The sequence below is a fragment of the Pleuronectes platessa genome, chromosome 4 (genome assembly GCF_947347685.1).
Source record: "Pleuronectes platessa chromosome 4, fPlePla1.1, whole genome shotgun sequence".
NCBI lineage: Eukaryota > Metazoa > Chordata > Actinopteri > Pleuronectiformes > Pleuronectidae > Pleuronectes > Pleuronectes platessa.
The window spans coordinates 30,399,837-30,413,728 of NC_070629.1; the positions used below are offsets into that span (position 1 = coordinate 30,399,837).

The 13,892-nt window shown below is 45.9% G+C and overlaps 2 protein-coding genes across 2 annotated transcripts; both read left to right on the forward strand.

Moving 5' to 3' along the window:
• Positions 1-411: 411 nt before the first annotated feature.
• Positions 412-4,219, forward strand: LOC128438045 (actin, non-muscle 6.2). The gene is made up of 9 exons (XM_053420406.1): positions 412-564; positions 1,764-1,888; positions 1,970-2,098; positions 2,201-2,311; positions 2,410-2,494; positions 2,693-2,854; positions 2,965-3,156; positions 3,253-3,434; positions 3,740-4,219. Exons 2-9 carry the CDS (start codon positions 1,766-1,768, stop codon positions 3,881-3,883), a joined length of 1,128 nt encoding a protein of 375 aa, XP_053276381.1. The 5' UTR covers positions 412-564; positions 1,764-1,765; the 3' UTR covers positions 3,884-4,219.
• Positions 4,220-8,363: 4,144 nt separating this feature from the next.
• Positions 8,364-12,041, forward strand: LOC128438046 (actin, cytoplasmic). Its single transcript, XM_053420407.1, has 9 exons — positions 8,364-8,514; positions 9,532-9,656; positions 9,738-9,866; positions 9,969-10,079; positions 10,178-10,262; positions 10,461-10,622; positions 10,733-10,924; positions 11,021-11,202; positions 11,520-12,041. The coding sequence occupies exons 2-9, from the start codon at positions 9,534-9,536 to the stop codon at positions 11,661-11,663; spliced, it is 1,128 nt and encodes a 375-aa protein (XP_053276382.1). The 5' UTR covers positions 8,364-8,514; positions 9,532-9,533; the 3' UTR covers positions 11,664-12,041.
• Positions 12,042-13,892: the final 1,851 nt, after the last annotated feature.

Sequence of the window (13,892 nt, forward strand, 5' to 3'; positions counted from 1 at the left end):
ACCAAATCTACTGTGCAGTGAATTCAGTTCCTCAGTAACTTCCTCTCTCTCTCTCCCTCTCTCTCACACACACACACTCACACTCACGCACACACACACACACACTCACACACACTCACACACACACACACACACACACACACACACACACACACACACACACACACACACACACACACACACACACAAACACTTCCTAGTTGTCTCGAGCTGTTTTTTTTACTTTAAAGGAAACTTATGTATCTTTACTCAAGCTTCCGGTTTGACGGACCAATCACAGGCCTGCTCCTCCTCAGCTGAAATCCGTAATTTGTGAAGAGCTCTTTTCGACGGATGTCTTCAGCAGCCAATCAGGACGCAGACTGGCGGCTCCACACGAGGCTGCAGGCTCACCTGGACCAATGAGGAGAGGGTTGAGTGAACGTTACCTTATATGGTCAACAGCCGTGAACCCGCGAGCAGTTAAAACGTGTTGGTTCCTCTCGTGACTGCGCATTGACGAGCACAGCTGGAGCAGAGGAACAGCGCGAGACTTCACCTGCACACAAACACTCACCTGCACAGGTAAGAAGCTGCTGCTGCCTTGCTCATCTGCACACAGACATTAAACCAGCACACTGATACTAAACCAGCAGCCACATTTTAAAGATCTACTCTCATTTAACACACTTTTTTTCTAGTGTCTTATTGGAACGTGTATCCTTCCACAGTTATTTCCTTGTTTATCTAAACCTATTCAGTAATAAAGTGAGTCTCCAGCTGGTGAACTGTGAATGTGAAAGGAGAGGGAGACGTGTTCATTCTCAGTGCGTCAGAGGTTTGTTCATGTGAAGAGTTAATGTGGCAACTGCTCGAGCTTCCTGTTTCCTGAAGTTCTTACTTCCTCATTGAGCTGAAACCGTGTTTCTCACATGAGAGACTCAAAAAGCAGAAGCTCTGTAATGGAAAATCCATTTTTTAAAACCTATTTAGTTCATATATTTTAATTTAGAGTTTATCAATGTGTCTCCTGTCACTCAACTTAATAGAACAGCCTGACATTATATATCAACTTAAGTGTTTTTTTAAGTTCTTCACAATGAGCAAGAAAAAGACACAAATTCCAATTTGAAAACGGCTCTGATGAAATTCCAGGTCAATGAACATGTTTCATCACGTCGAGTTCTGTTCTGACGGAACTGGTTTTTGAAAGTGAAGCAACAGACGAGTGGCCACGCCCGACGCTCCCTGTGTCTGAGCTGCAGGAGTGAAGACCTGTGGAACGAGCACCACTTTCTTCTTCTCTCTCAAAGAGTCCGAGCTGAGGCACCAGCTGCTCTTCACTCAGGCTCATCTTCTTATTTAGTCCAACCTTGTGTCTTACATTTCAAGTTTTCATAAGAAAACATCTGCTTAAAATAATTCAGCATCAATTTTAAATAACTTTATTTATATAGTTTCATATTTACCGCTTGCAAACAATGAAACACTTCTTGACGAGTTGAAAATGAGGAATTGGAGACAAATTTTGAAAGGGAAGAATCCTCTCAGTCAAGGCCTGAACAGAAAACCTGAGGACACGAGTGTGAGCTTCAAGTCCAGAACGAATCTTAAATCATAAGTAAAATCAATTTCTAATGACAAAGCAGCAGTAATAACCACAGTGAGCATGAACCTGAAGGAAATGCAGTTTTACAGTGGAAGACAGGTTGAAGGTTATTATACTCGGGTTGATAATTTGTGTTTATTGGAGAAATGACCAACCGCTTTTATTGACTTTTCAGAAATGGAAGAGGAAATCGCTGCCCTCGTTGTTGACAACGGCTCCGGCATGTGCAAGGCCGGCTTCGCCGGGGACGACGCCCCCCGCGCTGTGTTCCCGTCCATCGTGGGCCGCCCCAGACACCAGGTAACGAAGGACACCTGACGCCACCTCGTGTCTTAGACCATCAAACCGTCACTGCAGGTTTAAAGCTTTGTGTGTGTGCAGGGCGTGATGGTGGGAATGGGACAGAAGGACAGCTACGTGGGAGACGAGGCTCAGAGCAAGAGAGGCATCCTGACCCTGAAGTATCCCATCGAGCACGGCATCGTCACCAACTGGGACGACATGGAGAAGGTGACGTTTGTGTTGATGTGAGGTTGATGGAGAAGTGCAGAGGAGAGCTGGTGAGCTGGATGGTTTGTGGTGCGTCCTCTGACCGTCTGTCCTGTCCTGCAGATCTGGCATCACACCTTCTACAACGAGCTCCGTGTTGCTCCTGAGGAGCATCCAGTCCTGCTGACCGAGGCTCCCCTCAACCCCAAGGCCAACAGGGAGAAGATGACTCAGGTGTGTTGTGAGCGAGCGGTCCAGCGAAAAGGAGGAACCTGAGCCACAGAGTTTGAGAGGTCGTTTTGTTCTAACTCTTCAATATGTCTTTGTTGCAGATCATGTTCGAGACCTTCAACTGTCCGGCCATGTATGTGGCCATCCAGGCCGTCCTGTCACTGTACGCCTCCGGTCGTACCACAGGTGAGAACACGACCACCGACTCTCTCAAAGCTCTAAGATCTTAGCACGAGTCACAAAATGACTTCAGATAGATTTAGTCCCTGCTCTGCCTCTAGTGGCCGATAGTGAAAGTGCAGCAGAGCATATTAAATGTAGAACCCTGCAGGTCACTGAGTTCAGGACGTTCTCTTTCTGACTGGCTGTGTTCTGCTCTGCCAGGTATCGTGATGGACTCTGGTGACGGTGTCAGCCACACTGTTCCCATCTACGAGGGCTACGCTCTGCCTCACGCCATCCTCCGTCTGGACCTGGCTGGCCGAGATCTGACTGACTACCTGATGAAGATCCTCACCGAGCGAGGCTACAGCTTCACCACCACCGGTAGGACACTTGTCACTTCTGATGTCTGCAGCTTGTAAATGTCTTGAAACCTTTTTCTGTGTCCAGAACATTTGTCTTTCTAACTCAAATGTTTCCTGATTGAACTCCAGCCGAGCGTGAGATTGTGCGTGACATCAAGGAGAAGCTCAGCTACGTGGCTCTGGACTTTGAGCAGGAGATGCAGACAGCGGCCAGCTCCTCCACCCTGGAGAAGAGCTACGAGCTTCCTGACGGACAGGTCATCACCATCGGGAACGAGAGGTTCCGCTGCCCGGAGGCGCTCTTCCAGCCGTCGTTCCTCGGTTTGTGAAAACACTTTTCTGACCTCATCATATCCTCCTGGTGTTAGTGGTGCGTGCTACAAGTTCAACTGAGTCCTAACCCGTGTCTGTGTTCAGGAATGGAGTCGTCCGGCATCCACGAGACGACTTACAACAGCATCATGAAGTGCGACGTGGACATCCGTAAGGACCTGTACGCCAACACTGTGCTGTCCGGCGGCACCACCATGTTCCCCGGCATCGCTGACCGCATGCAGAAGGAGATCACTGCCCTGGCCCCTCCCACCATGAAAATCAAGGTACGCAGTTTGGCCGTTCACGCAGAAACTTTTGTTTCAACCAATCAGAGGAAACATGAATTCTAACTCGAGTAAACATTAAAAAAGCTTTTATCCCACATGATCGGTATCTTCAACTTTTCATCACTTGCCTCACACATGAAAACTTTAACGGGTCGTCAACATTTACAAACATTTGTTTAGCTCATATTCACAAATCACAATTTCCTCACAGATATTAACGATCTGTAGAAGATGCGACCTCTTGTCCTTAACTCTCTGCTGGAGGGACGACCCACTGACCTTTGTTCCCTCCTCACCTTCAGATCATCGCTCCTCCAGAGAGGAAGTACTCGGTCTGGATCGGTGGCTCCATCCTGGCCTCCCTCTCCACGTTCCAGCAGATGTGGATCAGCAAGCAGGAGTACGACGAGTCCGGCCCCAGCATCGTCCACCGCAAGTGCTTCTAGAAGAAGAAAGAGAAGACGGAGGAGAGCATGAAGCTGCACGTCGTCGTTCATCCACCAGGAAACATCTCTGGAGAATCTTTGAATGAACTAAAGATGTGAGACGCCACATGCAAGAGAACTCCAGTGACTGTTTTAATGATTGAGATAATGTAACTGTTCTTCTGCTGCTGCTCGTGTCTGTAGTGTCTCATGAGCTCGAGCAGGCCGGACACATTCTGGTGCTTTGAGAAACAAATGACCTGATCTGTGTGGTGGTAGAACTTTTTGATTATTCAACTTAAAATGTATTACAACGAACAAAGGCAAAACCATTAAAAAGAAGGAAAAAAAATGAAAGACTGAGTGTGCTGTCTGAAATCTAACATGCAAACACCCACACAACAAGAAATACAACACAAGGTGAACCTGTTAGGTGAGTGATGTGATGAGGGAGGATTCTCTCCAGCTCCGGGTGAGGAAGAGGTCCTCAGCATCCTTCCACAGTGTGGAGGCTGTTGCTTCAGCCCAAGGGGCCTGGATGAAAGCTGGGGACAAGTGAAGGGTCCCAGAGAACTGTAACCGTCTCAGGATGTCTGCCTCAGGTAGTCTGGTCTCTCCTTGATGAAGCTGCTCCAGATGGTCTGTATTCCTCAGCTCATCCGAAGCTGCCGGACGTCCTCCTTTAGGTCAGGATGTTGTGTTAGCTTGGTCAAGTTTTAATGTTGACTGGATATAATTTTAGAGTTAAAGCAAGTGATGCTTAGTGGCTATGGGAGCAGGTAGCGTCGTCTGTAACTTAAGATCCAGAGAACCGAAGTCTTGCTACAGTGTTTATCTTCTGGACCTTACCTGGTCGATAAAGAAGCAAATACTTGGTAACTAGCAGATTGAGAAAGGGTGCAGAGTTAGCCGGAGGTGAAGAAGGTAGAAACCTCAGACACATGTGAGGACCCGTCTCCCAGGACGGACTCTAGTCCAACAGAGGACATCAGAAAGATCAGTCTTTACAGCTTTGATTAGAATAAACACTTTGAAGCAGAACTGAAGGTCAATGACCTGACGGATTATTGTCAGTAATGGTAGAGTACCTGAGGAGAAATATTATATATCAAGTAGTCTTGTTGTGATCATAGTCCACGATCAGGATCCACCATCATAATCCAGGATGTGGATCTGTGGACGATGAGGCAAAGGGACTCGGGGGAAGAAGTCCAGTCAGAAACATGTACTGATTAGATATTAATATCTTTGAGATAAGGATGGAAAAGCTGGAAAGAGAAGCTCTGTGTGCCTTCTAGACCTATATCAGCAGTACTGAGATCAGGTCTAAGATGAACCTGGACCGGCTCTGACTAGAAGCTTTATTGTAAAGGAAGGTTTGAATCCTCAACGTACAGAGGGAGTCTGCCTCCACAACTGAAGCTGAGATGATTCCACAGAGAGGAGCTGGATGCTGAAGCTCTGGCTCCTCCTCCTCCTCTAGAGACTTTAGGGACAACAGCCTGGATTCTGGGAGCTTAGGGCTCTAGTGGTGATAAGGTACGATGAGCTCTTTAAGGTTTGATGCTGTCATATTATTAATGTAGGTGAGGAGGAGGATTTTAAATTCTATTCTAGATGTAACAGGAAGTCAGTGTAGTGAAGCTAACACAGGAGACATGTGGTCTCTGTCCCTGGTTGTCTTCAGGACACGTGCTACAGCATTTAGGACAAGCTGATTTTTGACATATTAAACAAGTGGAAAACGGCCGTCCTAGAAATTAGTTTTAAGTGAGAATTAACGAACAAATCAGGATCGAAGATCCCTCCCAAGTTCCTGAAGTTTCATTGGAAGCAAGGGCAATGTCGTCTAGAGCAGCTTCATCATTAGATAACGTATCTCCAAGGTGTTAAGGGCCAAGTGTTATAACCTCGGTTTCATCTGAGAAGAGAAAATTGCGGGTCATCCAGGTTTTTATGTCCTTGAGACATGAAGTTTAGTTAATTGATTAAATTGTTCAGGTTTATTGATAAGTATAACTGGGTGTCATCCGCATAGCAGTGCAAATTTACCGAGTGTGTCCTGATAATGTTTCCTAGTGGAAGCATATATAATGAGAATAAAATTGGGCCGAGCACAGAGCCCTGTGGAACACCATGGTTAACTTTGGTGCGCACAGATGACTCATCATTAATTTGCACGAATTGGAATCAATTTGAAAAGTACGATTTAAACCAGTTAAGGGCGGTTCCTTTAATGTTAATTAACTGTTTTAGTCTCTTTGATAAAATGTGATGGTCAATTGTGTTGAATGCTGCACTGAGATCTAACAGGACGAGGACAGACACAAACATCTGAAGCTATCAGAAGGTCGTTAGTGACTTTAATCAAGGCTGTCTCCGTGCTGTGATTGGTTCTAAACCCGACTGAAAGTCTTCACATTAGGGCTGTCGAACGATTACAATTTTTAATCAGAAAATGCTTGAAAAATCCCCATTTTCTCTGTTTATTATTGTGGGAAAAGAAAGATAAATGACAGAATGTGGATATGTACATTTAACTTTTGTTTTAAAGTCCAAATGACAGTTACTAAGATTTAAAGATAAAATAAAATCAAACTAAAACATACCACACCATAATTAAATGTGTCTGTCACTTTACTTTGCCTCTGAGCAAACACGGGATGATTAAGAGCATTGGGTGATTCTTAACCTTTGCTCTTTTTCTTTTTTTTAGCGAATATAGGAGGATTGAATAAAACCTTTTCTTTTCTTTTTTAAAATCGAACAAACAACCAAACCTTTACCCATTTAAATGTGAATGTGAACCTGAGTCTGAGCCCATCTGCAGAAGTGTGGAGCCAGCTCACACTTACAAAGAACCAGTTCCCAGCTCAGTTCATGCAGATGAAGATGAACTGGTTCTCGTTCACAGTTCCTGTTTTATTGGGAGGATTCAGGTGATGAGTGAGTATTGGTTCCAGTGAGAGTCGAGTGGAGGAGGACACAGAAACTCCAGCTCGGTACAAACCAGCTGCAGCTTCTGCTCTGATCCTGAAGCAGCTTAGACCAGAGAAACTCTGTGTTTCACTGGTCTCAGCTGATCCTGAAGCAGCTGAGACCAGAGGAACTCGATGTTTCACTTCTACAGAGTCACTCGCTCTGAGTTGTTGGAGTTATACCAGAGACCTAATTTATTATGTTTACCAGTTTCTTTTTTTGTTAACATATCTACAAGATGGACGACCGCTCTACCTCTCAGCCACATCCACCCATTATGGGCCCTTTAATATATAAAGAGCCTTGAGATAATGTATATTTTATGATTTGGTTTCATGCAAATAAAATTGACTTGATTTGAACTTTAACCTCAGTAAAGCTTCAGCACCACTGGTTTGTACAAACCAGATTGTATTTTGCGATGTGTGGTAGAGCTTCATCCTGCAGCAGTGTCCTGACGTCACCTCCTGGTTTGTCAGCTTTATCTTGAACAAGCAAAAAAAACTATTTGCATTATTGACTTCTTCATTAATCTGATTTATTTTAGCATTAATCTGCCTTGCTGCCACCCACCATGTTGGAGTGTCAATCAATCAAACCACATTTTGTTTGTGAAGCTCATATAGACAGTTTCATAGTGTTTAGAGTGTGAAGAGTTCTCTGAACCGTTTAAAAACAGGTGGGAAGTGGCAAGGTAAAAATACTGAATTAAAGTACTTAAGTAGATTTTTCAGGTATCTGCATCAAGTATTTTCACAAAAATATCTGAGCATCCTCCTCCTGACATTTTTTAAACAGGCTCTTTACTTTAATGCGTTTGAGGAGAATTATATTTTTTTTCATTTTGCGTCATCAAGCGTCACCTTCCCACCATCGACACAGACTTCAACCTAAACAGACCACAGAGAAAAGCAGAGTTCTTGTTGTGTATCAGTGCAAATCCAACACAACAGATTAAAAAGAGACGAATCAATCTGAGCAGACGAGAGACTCAGCACAGAGGAGAACATGTGACCAGGAGACTTTTACTGCAGTAGATATTGAATCAATACTTTTACTATTTCTGGAGTCGTTTTTAACACAAGTATCTGTACTTCTGGTGCTTATAGTATTTTAATATTGAATTGTTTTCTAATTCTATATCTTTATACTTATACTTGAACAAACACACCATGGGACGTGTAACTGTGTGGACACATCAGTTAAAAACCAAATCTACTGTGCAGTGAATTCAGTTCCTCAGTAACTTCCTCTCTCTCTCTCTCTCTCTCTCTCTCTCTCTCTCACTCACACACACACACTTCCTCGTTGTCTCGAGCTGTTTTTGTACTTTAAAGGAAACATGTGTATCTTTACTCAAGCTTCCGGTGTGACGAACCAATCACAGGCCTGCTCCTCCTCAGCTGAAATCTGTAATTTGTGAAGAGAAAGTTTTTAGACGGATGTCTTCAGCAGCCAATCAGGACGCAGACTGGCGGCTCCACACGAGGCTGCAGGCTCACCTGGACCAATGAGGAGAGGGTTGAGTGATCGTTACCTTATATGGTCAACAGCCGTGAACCCGCGAGCAGTTAAAACGTGTTGGTTCCTCTCGTGACTGCGCATTGACGAGCACAGCTGGAGCAGAGGAACAGCGCGAGACTTCACCTCCACACAAACACTCACCTGCACAGGTAAGAAGCTGCTGCTGCCTTGCTCATCTGCACTGAGGAATCACTCCGGTGACGTGTATGTAGGTAGACAAGCTGTGGAACGTTGTGATAGACGTGTGAGTTTTACACGGAAGCTTTCTGTGACGCCTCGTCTCACCACATGTGTCGCATCAGGAAACCGCTGCTCCCTCATTGTAAAGATCTGGGTGCAGGTTCCACAGCTTATTGGTCTAGTGTTTTTAAACCGTCTTATTCGAGTGTTTATGCTTCCACAGTTACTTCCTGGTTTGTCTAACCCTATTTGTCAGCTGCGGAGCTCTTAATGTGAAAAGGACAGGCATTACGCCCTGTTAAAGCCAGTGCGTCAGAGGTTTGTTCATGTGAAGAGTTAATGTTGCAAACGGGTCGAGCTTCCTGTTTCCTGAAGTTCTTACTTCCTCATTGAGCTGAAACTTAAAAAGCAGAAGCTCTGTAATGGAAAATCCAGTTTTTAAAACCTATTTAGTTCATATATTTTAATTTAGAGTTTATCAATGTGTCTCTTGTCACTCAACTTAATAGAACAGCCTGACATTATATATCAACTTAAGTGTTTTTTTTAAGTTCTTCACAATGAGCAAGAAAAAGACACAAATTCCAATTTGAAAACGGCTCTGATGAAATTCCAGGTCAACGAACATGTTTCATCACGTCGAGTTCTGTTCTGACGGAACTGGTTTTTGAAAGTGAAGCAACAGACGAGCGGCCACGCCCGACGCTCCCTGTGTCTGAGCTGCAGGAGTGAAGACCTGTGGAACTAGCACCACTTTCTTCTTCACTTTAAAAGAGTTTTATTTAACATTTCAGAAACTATTCATTATCAAAACCAGCAGTACACGATCAGATAATATTTGATATTAAATGTTATTTATACGACAGCTTTCAAACCTTTCAACACTTCCTGACCAGTTGAAAACTGAAGAGTTGAAGAGGAACAAAGTCTTCAGTATATATTAGTTATTGGAGAAATAAGTAAACATTTTATTCTGGACTTTTCAGAAATGGAAGACGACGTAGCTGCCCTCGTTGTTGACAACGGCTCCGGCATGTGCAAGGCCGGCTTCGCCGGGGACGACGCCCCCCGCGCTGTGTTCCCGTCCATCGTGGGCCGCCCCAGACACCAGGTAACGAAGGACACCTGACGCCACCTCGTGTCTTAGACCATCAAACCGTCACTGCAGGTTTAAAGCTTTGTGTGTGTGCAGGGCGTGATGGTGGGAATGGGACAGAAGGACAGCTACGTGGGAGACGAGGCTCAGAGCAAGAGAGGCATCCTGACCCTGAAGTATCCCATCGAGCACGGCATCGTCACCAACTGGGACGACATGGAGAAGGTGACGTTTGTGTTGATGTGAGGTTGATGGAGAAGTGCAGAGGAGAGCTGGTGAGCTGGATGGTTTGTGGTGCGTCCTCTGACCGTCTGTCCTGTCCTGCAGATCTGGCATCACACCTTCTACAACGAGCTCCGTGTTGCTCCTGAGGAGCATCCAGTCCTGCTGACCGAGGCTCCCCTCAACCCCAAGGCCAACAGGGAGAAGATGACTCAGGTGTGTTGTGAGCGAGCGGTCCAGCGAAAAGGAGGAACCTGAGCCACAGAGTTTGAGAGGTCGTTTTGTTCTAACTCTTCAATATGTCTTTGTTGCAGATCATGTTCGAGACCTTCAACTGTCCGGCCATGTATGTGGCCATCCAGGCCGTCCTGTCACTGTACGCCTCTGGTCGTACCACAGGTGAGAACACGACCACCGACTCTCTCAAAGCTCTAAGATCTTAGCACGAGTCACAAAATGACTTCAGATAGATTTAGTCCCTGCTCTGCCTCTAGTGGCCGATAGTGAAAGTGCAGCAGAGCATATTAAATGTAGAACCCTGCAGGTCACTGAGTTCAGGACGTTCTCTTTCTGACTGGCTGTGTTCTGCTCTGCCAGGTATCGTGATGGACTCTGGTGACGGTGTCAGCCACACTGTTCCCATCTACGAGGGCTACGCTCTGCCTCACGCCATCCTCCGTCTGGACCTGGCTGGCCGAGATCTGACTGACTACCTGATGAAGATCCTCACCGAGCGAGGCTACAGCTTCACCACCACCGGTAGGACACTTGTCACTTCTGATGTCTGCAGCTTGTAAATGTCTTGAAACCTTTTTCTGTGTCCAGAACATTTGTCTTTCTAACTCAAATGTTTCCTGATTGAACTCCAGCCGAGCGTGAGATTGTGCGTGACATCAAGGAGAAGCTCAGCTACGTGGCTCTGGACTTTGAGCAGGAGATGCAGACAGCGGCCAGCTCCTCCACCCTGGAGAAGAGCTACGAGCTTCCTGACGGACAGGTCATCACCATCGGGAACGAGAGGTTCCGCTGCCCGGAGGCGCTCTTCCAGCCGTCGTTCCTCGGTTTGTGAAAACACTTTTCTGACCTCATCATATCCTCCTGGTGTTAGTGGTGCGTGCTACAAGTTCAACTGAGTCCTAACCCGTGTCTGTGTTCAGGAATGGAGTCGTCCGGCATCCACGAGACGACTTACAACAGCATCATGAAGTGCGACGTGGACATCCGTAAGGACCTGTACGCCAACACTGTGCTGTCCGGCGGCACCACCATGTTCCCCGGCATCGCTGACCGCATGCAGAAGGAGATCACTGCCCTGGCCCCTCCCACCATGAAAATCAAGGTACGCAGTTTGGCCGTTCACGCAGAAACTTTTGTTTCAACCAATCACAGGAAACATGAATTCTAACTCGAGTAAACATTAAAAAAGCTTTTATCCCACATGATCGGTATCTTCAACTTTTCATCACTTGCCTCACACATGAAAACTTTAACGGATGTTTTAACGGGTCGTCAACATTTAAAAACATTTGTTTAGCTCATATTCACAAATCACAATTTCCTCACAGATATTAACGATCTGTAGAAGATGCGACCTCTTGTCCTTAACTCTCTGCTGGAGGGACGACCCACTGACCTTTGTTCCCTCCTCACCTTCAGATCATCGCTCCTCCAGAGAGGAAGTACTCGGTCTGGATCGGTGGCTCCATCCTGGCCTCCCTCTCCACGTTCCAGCAGATGTGGATCAGCAAGCAGGAGTACGACGAGTCCGGCCCCAGCATCGTCCACCGCAAGTGCTTCTAGAAGAAGAAAGAGAAGACGGAGGAGAGCATGAAGCTGCACGTCGTCGTTCATCCACCAGGAAACATCTCTGGAGAATCTTTGAATGAACTAAAGATGTGAGACGCCACATGCAAGAGAACTCCAGTGACTGTTTTAATGATTGAGTTCAGCAGATCCTCACAGGAACTCTCGTCTGTGCCGCTCCAACTCGGCTCTGAGCTTTCACTCTGTCTGCTGATAAACTCCTGATGTTCTCAAACACACCGTCTGTCCACCTCTTACACTGTAACCATCCAAACTGCACATCAATACTCTGCTGGTCTCTTGTCTCTGTCGGAGTCGAGCTGTCCTCGTGCTCTCAGCAGAGTTCACGCTCAACAATAAAATGCCAAGATTTGACCTCAGCTTCTCCAATGTCGTCATTTGCTGCTTTTACATTTGAAGTTTGAATCCCACGTGAAATAAATCTTCTCACTGTTCAAACACTTTCAGACGAGAAGGTCTCCGACAGTTTCCTTCATGGAACACGTTTAAATCCAGACTTTTGTTTGGATCTGCAGTGAAACACCAGATGTGTGATTTAAATCTTTATAAAGATCCTTGTATTGATCGGATGAACTGTTCTTTTTTCACTTGGCATCATACACTGGTCATAAGAAGCTCTTCACACAAACAATAAGTGCCAGAATATTGTAGAACCCACTAATTAAGGAATAATTCTGAAATAGCTTTTGAGCATCAATTCAATCTTCTGTATAGAACAAATCCTAATATACAGTATCTCAAGGTTCTTCACATATAAAGGTTGTGATTTTGAAAATTATAAAGAAACCAACAGTTCCCACAATGAGCAGCTCTGACAACAGAGTCTTTAACTGGCGGAAAGACAGTTATTAATGAGCAGCAACAATTCATATAATGATAATAAAAGTGCTCAGTGCATGATGGGAGTTTTAAGTTTAACCTTAAATGTAGAGATGGTGTCTGACTCTAGAAGCCAGAGTGGGAGCTGAAGGTTCTACCTCCTGTTCTATTCTGACACTCTAGAACCACAAGAGAACCTGTATGAACACTCTGTAAAGTATGAAGTGTGAGGACCTAGAAGAAGACATGTTTCAGCTGATCCACAGACTGAAAACACACTGCCCCCCCCCCCCCCCCGGCTGGTCGAGAGTGAAGCCGAGGAGATGGACATTTTGAGATTTGTTCCAAATACAAACATGAAATAAACGACACATCCCTGAACCGTCAGTCAACTTTGTTCAGCCTTTCTCCCATTCAATTTAACTTTTATTATTATTAAGGACTTATCGTATGCCCATTTCACCACAGTTGATATGGCTCCTTGGGGTCTTAATGAAATATCTGTAACATATTTTGGTCAAAATACCACAAGGATCTTTTAAAACAGCTTTTATCCTGTCTAAAACAGCCCTCCTCAGATTGACCTGTTTTGAGTGGGAGCAGTGGGAGCAGTGGGAGCTCGAGGTGTCCCGGGGTCTTCCTCAACGATCGGCATGTTTATGCGGCCACTTAGATGTGTGACGGGTAGCAGCAGCGAGTTTATGCTAGCTTGCAGCGTTAACCCGCTAGCGGCAGTGGCGGCCCCGGCTGCGGAAGCGGCAGCTCCGGCCGTGGTGGCAGCAGCGACCCCCGCTGCCACTGGCGGGGAGCTTCCGTGAGCAGCCCAGCCCGAGGCTGCTGTTGGCGGGGCTCCTCCTACAGAGCCTCCCGCTACTCTGGTGGAGGGCGGGGCTCCAGAGGCTCAGGTAACCTCCGAAGCTCCGGAGAGTCCGCTCCACCGGCCCGGCCCCGTCGGCGCCGTCTCCCCGGAGAGAGGGTGGAGCGCAACGCTAGCCGGGTAGACGGAGCCGGTGAGATGATGCTGGGGGGTGGTCCAAGGCCATGTAGCGAGACTATGACATATTTTCCGGTCGTAATCCCATTGGACGCACTCTAGTGTATCGTTTCTGACATAGAGGAACCACAACAAATCGCAGGAGTTGTTTTTTTCCAGAGGTTTTGGGACGCTAGACATGCCAGATACCCAAATTTACTTGTAGAAGCACTACAAAAGTGGAATTTTCATAATATGTCCCCTTTAAGATCCTTTAATTGTGGATCATGATGGTGTCAGCTGATCATTGACCATGTCTCATCACTCTTCTACCATCAGGAACTCCTCAGTTCATCTGCTCCTTCATCTCCATCAGACTTTATGTATAAACACTTCTTCTCCTCAATGTAGTG